This window comes from Bubalus kerabau, chromosome 20 (genome assembly GCF_029407905.1).
Source record: "Bubalus kerabau isolate K-KA32 ecotype Philippines breed swamp buffalo chromosome 20, PCC_UOA_SB_1v2, whole genome shotgun sequence".
NCBI classification, from domain to species: Eukaryota; Metazoa; Chordata; class Mammalia; order Artiodactyla; family Bovidae; genus Bubalus; species Bubalus kerabau.
The window spans coordinates 54,748,194-54,763,825 of NC_073643.1; the positions used below are offsets into that span (position 1 = coordinate 54,748,194).

Genomic DNA, 15,632 nt, shown 5'->3' on the forward strand with positions numbered 1-15,632 from the left:
AGGAAGAGACATGGCAGGAGCTTCTAAATTATTGTGCCTTTCTGATTGTGTCACAGGATCAGGAGATGTGTTTTTCTGCTCTTATCTTGCTTGGCAGTATTAAACACCACTGACATTTCCTGTTCCGCCCAGAGCTCTCTCCTCTGCAATTGTCTTTGTCCTGCCTAGTACACCTTCACCTTCTCCTCTGGGACTCCTTTGCTGCCTCTATTCCTCTGGGTCCTGTCTTGAGCCACTTTTCCATTCCCACAGTGTTCACTTCCTGTGACCCCCCAATGTGGATCTCCACCCATTTGCTTTGCTAATTCAGGGCCAGCACATCCAGCTTCTCTTGACACTGCCACGTCCAGGAGTTCTAACTCAGCCTGTCCTAAAAACAGAATTCCACATCCTGGAGTCAGTGCTCCCCATCCCTTTGGGCTGGGCCCAACCCTCGATCTTCCCCACTCCCTAAATTGCAGTCCTGATGAGTGCTTCTCTATGGCAGAGGGCCAACACAATACTGTAAAGCAATTATCCTCCAATAAAACAAACAACTAAAAATGTAGCTTTCAAATATGTTAATTTCTTTCCACACAGAGCTCTTTACCTTGGCAAAGCCCTCCATTGTGTCCCAGAAGGAGCACTGCCAAAACCTCTGCCCAGAGTCCCTGCCCCGCTTCTTGTCTTCCTCCAGCACATCCACCACTTGCCTGGGCCATTCAGGGCCCAAGTATGCATTTATTCCCTGGCTTCAACAGGCCCAGACTCCTTTGGGAGTCTGTCCTCATTTGTCGTCTACTCTCCAGCCACCAGTCCCATTTCTTTCCATTCCCTTCTCACTTTCCCTTCGCATGAAACCACTCACCATCTATTCTGTGAAGCTACCTCTTCTCTGTGACTCTGTTTTTTCTCATACACTGTTGCCACTGAAATTCCTCCATTCATCACACATATATACACTTTCCCTTATAATTTCTCCTCATCTAATAGCCCCCCACCGCCCCATCCCTTCCCATATGCGCACAGACTGGATTGCTGAGAAAGATAACCTAAAACTGCTGTGTTTTAAAGTCACCTGGCCGAGGAGGGTGGGGTAGGGAGACAGGGATCACCCCCCCACTAGATCTGCACGTGCTGTGGGGAAGCGGAGAGCACCTCTGGTGGGACCCACTATGGGTTTGTCTTGCATCAGCAGGTGTGGAAAGGCTGTGGAAACGGTGGAGTGACAGGAATGGGTGTTTGTGGACAGCCTGAGTCTCCTTTGGCCATGTAAAGTATCTGGAATATTCCATGAGTCTGGAGTCAGCTGCAGCCATCTGGGTGGGGCCTGATCCAGAGTCCTCCTTGCTGAGAAAGGAGGAGGGTTCTCTGCCATGGCACTGCTGACAGATGGGGGCTGGGGTATGGTTTTGTTGTGGGGGATTCTAGGCCTCTTTCCAAATTGTAACAACCTGAATGTCTTCAGACATGGCTGGATGGCCTCTGGAGGAAAGTCATCTTCTAGTTGAGATCTACTACACTAGAAGAATCAACTGTGGGAGTGAAGGGAAAGGGGAAAAGTTTTTGGCAAGGGAGCACTGAACAGAAAATGAATGGTATGTATCCTGAATTTGGCTGAAGAGTCATGAGGTTGGATTGAACATGCTAGGAAGGATGGAATGGGAACTTTGCATTCTGAAACAAATGTAACTTAGAATGAGGAAAAGTATGTCTGGTTATAAAATAGTTTCTTTTATGCTTCTGGGTGGGGGAGCTGATTTAATCCTGAGATGTCTTAAGGCCCTCCTTGATCCTCAGGCTTTCGCTGAGCCATCATCTCTGCCAGGAAGTCAGTTCTGACAGCCCAGCACCCGGCTGGGGAGTCCTCCTTGGTGCTGGAGCATGCCTCACTCTATGCTCTGGGATAGTCTGTTTATCTCTCTGGCTCCTGTCTCCAGACTCTTAAATCATTTGCTGAACACAGGAACTTCATTCCAAATGTGGTTTGTGACACTGCTCCTGCTCTGAGTCTCTCGTTTTGTCCTACAGACTTTTTCTGAAAAGCAAAGCTGAGGGTGTCTCATGGTATCAAGGATTTCCTGTGGCTGGCAGGATAGACTCCACACCTGAGAGCTGGATATAGATGTTGCATACAGTAGGCACTCATTAAATGTTGAATTAATGAGTAAATGGGGGATATGGAATCATAAATAGCTAATGCACTTGTGTACTGTGTTGGGGAGATTCCTGGCTCCCCATCACCTTCTGTTTTGCTTCTGCTCAAAGGAAGTGCCTGGAGGGGACACTACCTGGTCCTGCCCTCCCTCTGTACTGGCCACCACTCCTAACCTCCCTTGAGAGGGATGCCCCCCTCCCCTCCTCTCACACACTCACGTGGTTTGTCTTTACAATCCATCTAACCATCCATCTACCTCTCTCATCAAGTGGCTGTGCCACTTGAAGCCCCTGGCCTATGCCATTTTCTTGGTCGCCTCTGCGCACTTGTTCCCTCCCTGGTGATCTACTTGAGGAGCTTCTCTGCAGCCCTTGCTCAAGTACACATTGCCTCCTGTCAGCTTACTTCCCTGGGCTCCTGTGCTTGGGCTGGGAGAGCTACCCTCCTCTGACTCTTAGAGCCTCCTTCCTGTACCTCATTGCCTTCAAACACCAGGCCACTTTATTTGCTTGCCTTTCTCTCTAAACAGTGAACCTAGTGAAGGCAGGAACTGTCTTTTGTGGAATGGTTGCTATCTTGCATGTAGAAGGCCCTTGTAATGCTTGCTGAATGAATACATGTTGAGTTGCAGATGGTTAATGCACAGCTTTCTAAAATTTGGCAATAAGAAGTCCATGATCTGAGCCACAGTCAGCTCCTGGTCTTGTTTTTGCTGACTGTATAGAGCTTCTCCATCTTAGGCTGCAAAAAATAGAATCAATCTGATTTCAGTGTTGGCCATCTGGTGATGTCCATGTGTAGAGTCTTCTCTTGTGTTGTTGGAAGAGGGTGTTTGCTATGACCAGTGTGTTCTGTTGGCAAAACTCTATTAGTCTTTGCCCTGCTTCATTCCGTATTCCAAGGCCAAATTTGCCTGTTACTCCAGGTGTTTCTTGACTTCCTACTTTTGCATTCCAGTCCCCTATAATGAAAAGGACATCTTTTTTGGGTGTTAGTTCTAAAAGGCCTTGTAGGTCTTCATAGAACCGTTCAACTTCAGCTTCTTCAGCATTACTGGTTGGGGCGTAGACTTGGATTACTGTGATATTGAATGGTTTGCCTTGGAAATGAACAGAGATCATTCTGTCGTTTTTGAGATTGCATCCAAGTACTGCATTTCAGACTCTCTTGTTGACCATGATGGCTACTCCATTTCTTCTCAGGGATTCCTGCCTGCAGTAGTAGATATAATGGTCATCTGAGTTAAATTCACCCATTCCAGTCCATTTTAGTTTGCTGATTCCTAGAATGTCAACATTCACTCTTGCCATCTCTTGTTTGACCACTTCCAATTTGCCTTGATTCATGGACCTGACATTCCAGGTTCCTATGCAATATTGCTCTTTACAGCATCAGACCTTGCTTCTATCACCAGTCACATCCACAACTGGGTATTGTTTTTGCCTTGGCTCCATCCCTTCATTCTTCCTGGAGTTATTTCTCCACTGATCTCCAGTAGCATATTGGGCACCTACCGACCTGGGGAGTTCCTCTTTCAGTGTCCTATCATTTTGCCTTTTCATACTGTTCATGGGGTTCTCGAGGCCAGAATCCTGAAGTGGTTTGCCATTCCCTTCTCCAGTGGACCACATTCTATCATTGCCAAATTCAGACTTAAATTGAAGAAAGTAGGGAAAACCACTAGACCATTCAGGTATGACCTAAATCAAATTCCTTATGATTATACAGTGGAAGTGAGAAATAGATTTAAGGGACTAGATCTGATAGATAGAGTGCCTGATGAACTATGGACTGAGGTTCGTGACATTGTACAGGAGACAGGGATCAAGACCATCCCCATGGAAAAGAAATGCAAAAAAGCAAAATGGCTGTCTGGGGAGGCTTTACAAATAGCTGTGAAAATAAGAAAAGAGAAAAGCAAAGGAGAAAAGGAAAGATATAAGCATCTGAATGCAGAGTTCCAAAGAATAGCAAGAAGAGATAAGAAAGCCTTCCTCAGCGATCAATGCAAAGAAATAGAGGAAAACAACAGAATGGGAAAGACTAGATCTCTTCAAGAAAATTAGAGATACCAAGGGAACATTTCATGCAAAGATGGGCTTCATAAAGGACAGAAATGGTATGGACCTAACAGAAGCAGAAGATATTAAGAAGAGGTGGCAAGAATACACAGAAGAACTGTACAAAAAAGATCTTCATGACCCAGATAATTACGATGGTGTGATCACTCACCTAGAGCCAGACATCCTGGAATGTGAAGTCAAGTGGGCCTTAGAAAGCATCACTGCGAACAAAGCTAGTGGAGGTGATGGAATTCCAGTGGAGCTATTTCAAATCCTGAAAGATGATTCTGTGAAAGTGCCACACTCAATATGCCAGCAAATTTGGAAAACTCAGCAGTGGCCACAGGATGTTCCAATCCCTAAGAAAGGCAATGCCAAAAAATGCTCAAACTACTGCACAATTGCACTCATCTCACACGCTAGTAAAGTAATGCTGAAAATTCTCCAAGCCAGGCTTCAGCAATATGTGAACCGTGAACTTCCTGATGTTCAAGCTGGTTTTAGAAAAGGCAGAGGAACCAGAGATCAAATTGCCAACATCTGCTGGATCATGGAAAAAGCAAGAGAGTTCCAGAAAAACATCTATTTCTGCTTTATTGACTATGCCAAAGCCTTTGAGTGTGTGGATCACAATAAACTGTGGAAAATTCTGAAAGAGATGGGAATACCAGACCACCTGATCTGCCTCTTGAGAAATCTGTACGCAGGTCAGGAAGCAAGAGTTAGAACTGGACATGGAACAACAGACTGGTTCCAAATAGGAAAAGGAGTATGTCAAGGCTGTGTATTGTCACTCTGCTTATTTAACTTATATAGAGAGTACATCATGAGAAAAGTGGGGCTAGAAGAAGCACAAGCTGGAATCAAGATTGCCGGGAGAAATATCAATAACCTCAGATATGCAGATGACACCACTCTTATGGCAGAAAGTGAAGAGGAACTAAAAAGCCTTTTGATGAAAGTGAAAGAGGAGAGTGGCTTAAAGCTCAACATTCAGAAAATGAAGATCATGGCATCTGGTCCCATTACTTCATGAGAAATAGATGAGGAAACAGTGGAAACAGTGTCAGACTTTATTTTTCTGGGCTCCAAAATCACTACAGATGGTGATTGTAGCCATGAAATTAAAAGATGCTTACTCCTTGGAAGGAAAGTTATGACCAACCTAGATAGCATATTCACAAGCAGAGACATTACTTTGCCAACAAAGGTTCGTCTAGTCAAGGCTATGGTTTTTCCAGTGGTCATGTATGGATGTGAGAGTTGGACTGTGAAGAAGGCTGAGCACCGAAGAATTGATGCTTTTGAACTGTGGTGTTGGAGAAGACTCTTGAGAGTCCCTTGGACTGCAAGGAGATCCAACCAGTCCATTCTAAAGGAAATCAGTCCTGGGATTTCTTTGGAAGGAATGATGCTAAAGCTGAAACTCCAGTACTTTGGCCATGTCATGCGAAGAGTTGACTCATAGGAAAAGACTCTAATGCTGGGAGGGGTTGGGGGCAGGAGGAGAAGGGGACGATAGAGGATGAGATGGCTGGATGGCATCACCGACTCAATGGTCCTGAGTTTGAGTGAACTCCAGGAGTTGGTGATGGACAGGGAGGCCTTGCGTGCTGTGATTCATGGGGTTGCAGAGTCGGACAAGACTGAGCGACTGAACTGAACTGAACTGAATGCACCGCTGAATGGTACTAGGGTGACTCCCCTCATTTCCCATTTCCCCAGGTTTCTGGTTCTGGCCCAAGGAAGGCAGAGCCTCTGCCCATGTCCCTTTTCCCTGTCAGTGGAGGGCCAATGTGGACCCTTTCTCTCACCCCTGATTGTCCCAGCTTCCACGGGAGGAGTATGGGCTGGAGGGGGGGGGTCTCTCGATTGCAATTTTTTCCTACTGCTACACCTCTGGGTGAAGGTCCTGGATCTTCATGAGGACAGTGGTGAGAAACCCCATTGCCTTCCTGCCTAAGCCATATCTGCCCATGTTACTTTGCCAGAACTCATTGACTATTATCTAGTTCTTGATTCTCCTTGTGTATACGCTTCTGTCAGAATCCCAGGAATAGGGGAGAGGAATTGACCTGTCATCCACATCCCCATCTCTCACTTTGGTTTGAGCCATAGGGTTTGGATCCAGCCAGAAACCTGATCAGATTCGTTATCCTTAAAAGACTTTTCAGAGGAGATCCATAAGGTTGAATGGATTGAACATACTGCCACAAAGTTGGGAGGCCCTTTCTGTCTATTACTCTAAACCCTTGGTGTTTGATTTCACACCCAAAGAGCCCTCTCAGGTGTGCAGTGCTTCTGTTCCCCTGCAGAAAGCAACCTGGATCACCCACCATGGTGAAGAGCATTCTTTGCGGGAGTGGGATTCTAATCTAGAGAGCAAATAGCTATTATTAGGAAAGTAGCCCCGGAGAAGGCAATGGCACCCCACTCCAGTACTCTTGCCTTGAAAATCCCATGGATGGAGGAGCCTGGTGGCCTGCAGTCCGTGGGGTCGTGAAGAGTCAGACATGACTGAGCGACTTCACTTTCACTTTTCACTTTCATGCATTGGAGAAGGAAATGGCAATCCACTCCAGTGTTCTTGCCTGAAGAATCCCAGGGACGAGGGAGCCTGGTAGGCTGCCGTCTATGGGGTTGCACAGAGTCGGACACGACCGAAGTGAGCAGCAGCAGCAGGAAAGTAGCCCACAGTTACAAGAGGTTCCTTCTGTGTGCCAGGTACTACATTAAGTTGTTAGCATGCAGTTTCTATTTAATCTTCTCAACCAATCTATAGGGAAGGTATTGTTATTAGGCCCATATTACAGATGAAGACAGTGAAGCTTGGAAACATTTAGTAATGTGCTTGAGAATTTAAACATAGGAATCCTTGATGCCAGAGTCCAAGTAATACCGATATTTATGAGTATCTATTGTATGCCAGACTTGTACTGTCCATTAATGTAGTCATTGGCCATCAGTTCAGTTCAGTTCAGTTGCTCAGTTGTGTCTGACTCTTTGTGACCCCATGGACTGCAGCACATCAGGCTTCCCTGTCCATAACCAACTGTCCATCACCCTGTCCAACTCCGGGAGCCTACTCAAACTCATGTCCATTGGTTGGATGGTGATGCCATCCAACCATTTCATCCTCTGTCATCCCCTCTCCTCCTGCCTTCAATCTTTCCCAGCATCAGGGTCTTTACAAATGAGTCAGTTCTTTGTATCATGTGGCCAAAGTATTGGAGCTTCAGCTTCAGTGTCAGTCCTTCCAATGAATATTCAGGACTGATCTCCTTTAGGATGGACTGGTTGGATCTCCTTGCAGTCCAAGGGACTCTAAAGAGTCTTCTCCAACACCACAGTTCAAAAGCATCAATTCTTTGGCACTCAGCTTTCTGTATGGCCCAGCTCTCACATTCATACATGACCACTGGAAAAACCATAACTTTGACTAGAGGGACCTTTGTTGGCAAAGTAATGTCTCTGCTTTTTAATATGCTGTCTAGGTTGGTCATAACCTTTCTTCCAAGGAGCAAGCATCTTTTAATTTCATGGCTGCAATCACCATCTGCAGTGATTTTGGAGCCCAAGAAAATAAAATCTGTCACTGTTTCCATTATTTTCCTAACATTTGCCATATTAAAAAAATAATTAATTGAAATAAAAAGCCTAGTTCCACATTCGCATTAGCCACATTTTGCACTGGTCTGGTGGCCGCTGTTTTGAACAATGCAAATACAGAGCATTTCCATCATTACAGAAAATGCTACTGGACAGTGCTGGTCTAGACACAATATTCCAGCATAATTCCCAGTGGATATTAATAGTACACCAAATTATAGGAAAGGAATCTGACATCCAGAGTCTTTAAGTCACTTATGCAAACTCCCATAATAGTATTGAGGCTGAGCTGAAGTCTGTCTGATTTTTAAATACCTATTCTTTCATCTACCAGGCTCTTCTTTGTACCCTGCATGAAGGAGAGAGTTAACCAGTGAACAGAGCCCTGATTTGATCATATGTTGGAAAATGTTGTAATTTTCTTAAAAGGGATTTTTGAAGAATATTAGCTAAGTGGTAGTAAACATAAATAGAGCAATTTGAGACTAAATAGGAGCAATGCTCTTCTAAAACTTTATTTCTCTGCAGAATTTTCATTGTCGTATCCAGGGTTGACCGGGACTCCCAGAATTATCCAGTTCTTTAGGGATGATGGTTTTTGCTGGACTTGGTTAAAGGTGGGGCTTACTGAAGGGAGATGGAAACGGTGGGGGCAAAATTCTTTTACCTAAGGAAGCAAAATCTATATTCACTTGCAAACCATCTCAGACAGACCTTGATGTGTTCTTTATTGAATTTGAAGCCGCCAAGCTCAGCATGGGCGCCAGACATCCCACTTTATTTACTTTTCACTTGGAACAGACAGGTCAAAACACAATCCAAAACCAGAAATGAAAGCAAAATATTTGGAGCCTCGAATACCGATTATTTTTATATTGCCAATTAAGTCTAGATTTACATGCTTTTAAAATCAGCCTAGGGGAAGACAGAGTCAGTGTTCTGCTATGAAAATGGAAAGATCTGAGTCCAGACTCTCCTGGGCCCACAAGTCGCTCACTCCGAGGCTGGGCAGCATCCTGTCCAGATGGCGGTCCTCCCTGAACCTGCTTTCGGTTCAACCGGCTGTAAGAAAGTGGTGTTCAAACTTGTGGCAGCACTTAGAATCACCTGGGGAATTTCTGAAAGAACCACAGGCTGCATCACAGACTTCAAATCTGAATCCCAGAAATTGGCCAGATCTGCAGAGATTGGTTCTGGGCAGCTGGGACCTTCACTACAGGCATCAGTGAAAGTTGCTCAGTTGTGTCTGACTCTTTGCGACCCCATGGACTATGGCCGGCCAGGCTCCTCTGTCCATGGGATTCTCCAAGCAACAGTACCGGAGTGCATTGCCATTCCATCAGTGAGGCCTCCACTGATGCTCCACTTGTTCTTCACAAATAACGAGTAGTGCATCATCCACCCCGACCTGTTGTGGTGATAATTCTTGTACACAACAGCTGTGGTGCCAGCAGAGACAGACATGAAATAGCTGAGTATAAGAATGCCCCGTGTGCATCTCTCTGATCAAGGATGGCTGCTGGCCACACTTGTTAGTTTGCTAGGTGGCCACAGGAGGGCAGTACAGCACAAGGTTCTTAATGGCTTTGCATTTAATTTGAAAACGACATATAAGCTGTACTTTAAAAAAATAGTTGCCACTTTATAAGGGACAAACATAAGTTGCTGAAGCATGACAGAATCAAAGTGACACAGAACTTATTCTCAAAGTAGTAACAGTATGGAGCCAAATATAAGAGTTACAAAAATGCTTACAATAAATTAAGGAAAATGAAAGGTGTGGCATAGACATATACATAATGTAAAATATTAAAGTTTGACAGTATTTTAGAAAAATACAAGCAAGATTTTTATAGTGAATTTTATTTAATTGAAAAGGACCTATGGAAAATGCCTCTTTCTGCCTCTTCTGTCTACCCTCACCCCAAGGGTTATATAGATGCTCTGCACAAACCCTGAATTGCTGGTAAAGGATATGCTTCAAGCTATGAGCCAGAGCAGTTAGGAAGTTCAGGAGTTGTTCTTTGGCTCACATCTCACTTCCGTGGTAAGTCTCCTGCCTTCATAAGAAGGGTTAACACTTGGACATCTATGTTCATGTGGGGGAATCTGTCCTTTGATTTTAAAGTAAATGACATTAATTTAGTCACTAGAAATACCAACGCATTTTATTTAGTGAGAGCTGCTGCTACTGAGAACCCTTGTAATACAGATGTCAGCAGAATCCTAATTTATGAATTTGCACATTATTCCTCCCTCTAAGGACATTCACCTTTTCTTTGACTTTCTCCATGGCACGTACGAAACCCCCTCCTTGACAGGGCTTCTGGGTTGAGGCATTGAGATAAGTCAGAGCCTGTGGGCCACAATGAATTAACATTCATTTATGATCTAAACAATGGGCAAAAAGTGGGCAGTGAAGGGGCCTGCAGAGCCAGGGGTGTGGAGGATCCAGGCAAATGAGTGGTGAGGAGTACACATGATGGGGGACAAGATGCACCCTGGGAGGGCCACAGACACGTTGGATAGCTTTTCTTCATGTTGACATTGGACTTGTTTTATTTAGCAGGAAAGAGGATGAGAAGTACATGTGTATCAGTCATAAAACTGACATCTTCCAAACTCCCTATGCAGCCACCTTCATCTTACAGGGGAGGCCTCCTTTCTCCCTGGTCCTTCCCTCTGCTTTAACCCCAGCCCCTCCCAGCTGACCTTGGTTCATGCTTCCTTGTGCCCTGTGAGATGGAAGGCAGTCCTTCAGTATTGTTAGGGAGAAGCTGTCCTTGTCACAGACCTCCAAGTTAGGATGGCAACCGACTCTAGGGTGTGCTTGGAAGAGGAGAGGGAAGCAGGGGGAAAACTGTGTGAATGTGTCCAGGTAGGTCACCTCTACCTGGAGCACCTGTCCTCCTTGACAGAAGGAGGCACGTGCACAGAAGTCTATGTGAACACTGTTGCCATCACTGCAATGGCAGCCAGGTTTTGGGGAGAGATTGTCAAATGAAACAAAAGCAATCTTTACAGCCACCGATGACCTTTTTCTGTAGCATGTGTCTGCAACACAAGATTACAGATGAATGACCAAGTTACAACATTATGTCTTTTCCATTGTCCAACCTAGACAGCTAACATGTGTTGAATCACACATTGATTTTCTCTGAAGAATCATGTCAATTCTTTTGCTTGAGTAGAGAATTAAGTTTGAAATTTAAAAGTTTTCAGGGTCAGTTGCTCAGGATCTCCATTCTGAGAGATAGCATCTTTAAAAACAAATTATTCTGGCAGTTTTACCCAGTGAGAGGGTCAACTATTTTTCAAAAACAATTAGAAAAAGTAATCCTCAATATGTGTGTTTGTATGTGCGTGAAATTTTCCAAATCAGCTACTTAAAAAGTTCTCTCACAATTTTATGTGCAGTATTCTAAATGTACATTGGCTGAAAGAACAAGAATACAGTCAATTATTTTTTAGAGTTTTTATTAGATGCATATTTTCTTTCAAGCAACTTGTAACTGTCTATATACATAATAATGTCACATATATGTATATGTGTGTGTGTGTATATATATATATATATGTCAGAATGTTTGAACTGACCCAGAGACGAGGCTCATATGCCACGTGTATACTCTCAACAACTTTAAGAGCAAGACAAAAGACCCTTCCAGTCACTTCCTATTGACAGCCACAACCCTCAAGTTTCACACTTTAGAGCTGGAGAAAAATCAGTAGTACCTCTTATTCTGACATCTTAATCTCTTGAGAGGTTCTCATACCTTTGTGTTTTCCCACCTAATCTTTATAGTGGTGGTCTTAGCTACCCCTGGACTCAAAACAGTCTTAGGCATATACAAAATAATAATATAACTAGCAAACTGCAAAAATCCCACACAATTCTTCCTTTGAAAGAAGTCTCTTAGTGTTTGGATAAGGTTTGTTCAGAAATGCATCTGAAATGTGTATCTCTAGCCCCCACACTCAGGTTGAAGCACAGAGGTTGGTAAATTGTGTATTCTGTGGTTTAAAAAGCTTGAAGCAACTTGTTTCCAAATGAGTGTGTCCTTCTTCCCTTTATCTATTGATATTAAATCCAGAAGACTGTACTTAGAAGCAGTCATTTAGGCTTCCCTCAGCTCTTCCGGGCCTCTTTACTCAGTGCTTATAAAGCTTTGGATTTTTGTTAACTATGTAATCAGTACCACCCAAATGTCATATCTGACCTGGAAGTGTTTCTGGACCTCAGACTCGTGCATTTATAAATCTAGTATTTGAGAGCCACCTGGGGATGCCTCATGGTTTGAGCCAGGATGGAAGGACTGCTCTGGTGGCTGGAGCAGTCAACGGCAGACAGCCCAGGGTCTGTCTGCCTAGGGTGGTGTTCAGCTTACGAAACCGGACCCTTTCTCTTCCAGCAACCCCTGTTTTGACCTAAACCTCCTCCTCCTCCTGTGCTTGATGTCTCTTTTAGGGCACTTCTGATGCTTGCCTCAAATCTAGGGAGTCTCTGATTCCTCTCTGCCCTTCACTGCCAAGCCAAATCCACCCCAAATTCTGCTGACTCTCATCCTCAATGCTGTGAGGAGGTATCCATCCTTCCCATCTCTGGCTTCAACTTCAGTGGAGCCTCCTCACTTGATCACATTGTTGCTGGTCTCCTTGACCTGAATGCTCACCTTTCCAGGCCATCCTTTGGTTACAGAATGAGCCTTCTGCAACACTGGCCAGGGCTCCCCACTCGGCTCTCGGACTTTGATGAATGATGCCATCCAGTTTTCTCATGTGCCAGCCTCATTTTTCATCCCAGGAGTTCCCCCAGCCAGTGCCTGTCTCCCCACAGCCAAGTTTTGCCTGCATCCTGGAGCTCAGCTTCCTTCTCCACCAACAGACCATTGACCTCCAGCCCCTTTTCTGTGAAGAAGCCTTCCCAGCTCTCAGCAGACCACAGGGCTCTTCTTTGGCATCAGTGTCTGTGGAACTTACTAACATACCTTTTGGGGGAGATCCCACATGGAAGATGTCATTCCTTATCTGATCACCGGCATGTCTTTTCTCTCCATGGCAAGAGAAGGACCTATTTTAATCACATTTGCAACCTGGCTATGGCCCTACCCAGAAAAGAAACTATACAATATTTTCCTCAGTTCATTTTGTTATTCCTGTTCAGGTAACCAAACTCAGGAATTAATGATTCTCTGAGAAATTTTTTTAAAGACATTGAACCTTTTGTAGTGAGGGGAGAGCTTTCCAATAAATTGTTGTATGTGAAGGGGGATGGTGAGAAGATTGCTATTTCATCAGCATGTTTTGGTTTGGCTTTTTAGAATTGATGGGCTTGAAATATCTAATATATTTAGAGCTGATGCCAAATTGATGGATGAAGTCTTAAACCCTTGTTGACAGTAATTTCCTCTTGAAAAGAACTACTCCCCCACAGTTTGCATATATAAACTGAGTCAGATCACAAGCCAACAGAGATTTCCTGTTCTCCTGTGGATCGTGTATAAACGGAGCTTGGTCGCTCTGGAGCCTCTCCCTGGAAGACTGGACAGCCTTTGCAGAAGCGGCTGGCGAAGTACTTTCGGAAGAACCGTAAGAGATAGTTTCGGAACTTCTCCCCCACGAAGGCGTAGATGATGGGGTTGATGCAGCAGTGCGTCATCCCCAGGGTCTCTGTCACCTGCATGGCTTGGTCCAGCCTGTTAGAGCCACTGCAGTTATTCAAGCCAAAGAATTCCTGGAAGGTGCTCAGGAGAAGGACGATGTTGTAGGGAGCCCAGAAGAGAAAGTAGACAATCATGATCACGAAGATGAGCCTCACAGCCTTGTGCTTCTTCTTCTCATTGCGACACCGGAGCAGGGTTTTTATGATTCCCGAGTAGCAGACAATCATGACAAACAGTGGCAGCACCAGCCCCAAGATGACTATCTTTAAAGTTTGGAAATTCTTCCAGAAATGATACTGACTGGATGGGAAATGTGGGCTGCATGTATGACGAGAGCCTTCTTTTTGGGATTTGGTAAAGATAATTCCTGGGAGAGAGGCAAACACAGCCACCACCCAAGTGACCACACTTGTCGCCGCCCCAAAGGTGACTGTTCTGGCTTTTAAAGCAAACACAGCATGGACGATAGCCAGGTACCTATCGACTGTCAAGAGGATGATGAAGAAGATTCCACCAAAATAACCAATGAAATAGAACCCTGTGAATAACTGGCACATTGTATTTCCAAAGACCCACTGGTCTGCAGCATAGTGAGCCCAAAATGGGATGGTGATGATGAAAAGTAGGTCAGAGATGGCCAAGTTGAGCAGATAGATGTCAGTCATGCTCTTCAGCTTTTTGCAGTTTATCAGGATGAGGACAACCAGCATGTTACCCACAAAACCAAAGATGAATACCAGCGAGTAGAGTGGGGGCAAGAGCCGGGCTGCAATTTGCCTCACGTTGATTTTTTGGCAGGGCTCTGACATCCCATAATCAATGTCATAGAGGGGAGTTGATGTTTGATAATCCATTTTGCTTGACTCTGTAAATAAAGAAAAGCTCTTTTATAAAGTCCTAGAATGTCCTTAGCAGTCCATCATGAATGCAAACCATTTTACATACTTCAGTATGTTTTAAAAATTGATACATAGATTTCTACATTTAAATGAAGTCCCTTTTTTGGTCAAACAATGAACTTTTTATATTAGTTTGCTGCTGGCTTCTCTGCTTTGGGTTTCCATGGTGGCTCAGATGGTAAAGAATCTGCCTGCAATGCAGGAGACCTGGGTTTGATCCCAGGGTTGGGAAGATCTCCTGGAGGAGGAAATGGCAACCCACTCCAGTATTCTTGCCTGGAGAATTCCATGGTCAGAGGAGCCTGGTGGGCTACAATCCATGGGATCGTAAAAGTCAGACATGACTGAGCGACTAACACTCTGTGTTTACTAGACGGAGAGCATCAGTCATCTCACCAAATAAAATTGGATGTTGTGTAGCCATGTGCAGTGAATGAAGCTGTGATAACAATGTCCAGAAACTGGGTCAGGAACTGTCCAACCGTGTCTGTTCTTAAGCTGTCATTCCCTGGAGTTAGCTTACACATAGCATCATTAGGAGCTTGCTGGTGATAATGAACAGTTCTCAAGGGCACTCTGCCTGCCAAGCACTGTTCTAAGCTTCACATCATTCATTCAGTTAATCCTCAAGGTGACTTAGTGAGGCAGGTCAGGTTTATTGTCCCCGTTTTGCAAATAAGAACCTTGGAGCACAGAGAAGATGAGTAACTTCCCCAAAGACCCACAGGGAGTAAGCAACTAATTTTGAAGGCAGGCAGTGCAGACTGTAACTCTTATCTGCTATAGTCCCTGTCTTTTACTCCTTGGTGAGGGAACTACAAGCAGGATTGTCAGCCTGGAGCCTTGATGTAGTCAAAATAAAACAGACTGATGCCCAAGTCCCTGGAGAAGGTCATAGGAGCCAGTAGCCAGTTGTCAAGTCCCAATTGCCATTCTCACATTTTGTCTGAAGTTTGTGTTTGTAGTTTCTGAGCTGCTGTGATTAAGGACCCCCTCCCCTAATACATAAGAAATGGTCAAGTGGACAGTGTTTCATCTCCTAGCGTGCGTCCTGGGTTAGCTTAGTTCCTTCACAACCCACTAACTTGCCTGGTCTATTTAGGTCCCACCGCTTGACTGAGAATTTTCTTTAATTAGTCCCTGTGAGACTCCAGCTCCCAGTACCTCAGATTAAGCAGCTGGGAAAAGCACACAGAAAAATCTCACCTTTAAATTCTGAGCCAGAAAAAGAATCAGTAGATGTGCAATGAAAATTGATTTG

General features: G+C 44.5%; 2 protein-coding genes across 6 annotated transcripts in view; one reads left to right on the forward strand and one right to left on the reverse strand.

The window, feature by feature from the left end:
* The window catches only part of LOC129634848 (C-C chemokine receptor type 1-like), a 250,081-nt gene that overhangs the window by 23,568 nt on the left and 210,881 nt on the right, over nt 1–15,632 (forward strand). Inside the window, exon 2 of one of the 5 annotated variants that reach the window (XR_008705942.1) lies at nt 9,739–9,856. The exons of the other annotated variants lie outside the window; for them this stretch is intronic. The gene's annotated coding sequence lies outside the window, so the exon portion shown is untranslated. The remainder of the gene's footprint in view (nt 1–9,738; nt 9,857–15,632) is intronic. 5 annotated transcript variants of the gene reach the window in all.
* On the reverse strand, nt 11,310–14,394 carry LOC129634846 (C-C chemokine receptor type 5). Its single transcript, XM_055557218.1, has one exon. The coding sequence runs from the start codon at nt 14,324–14,326 to the stop codon at nt 13,268–13,270; it is 1,059 nt and encodes a 352-aa protein (XP_055413193.1). The 5' UTR covers nt 14,327–14,394; the 3' UTR covers nt 11,310–13,267.

Coding starts and splice junctions, on each gene's coding strand:
- LOC129634846 (XM_055557218.1), bottom strand. CDS start 14,326: ATGGATTATCAAACATCAACTCCCCTCTATGACATTGATTATGGGATG.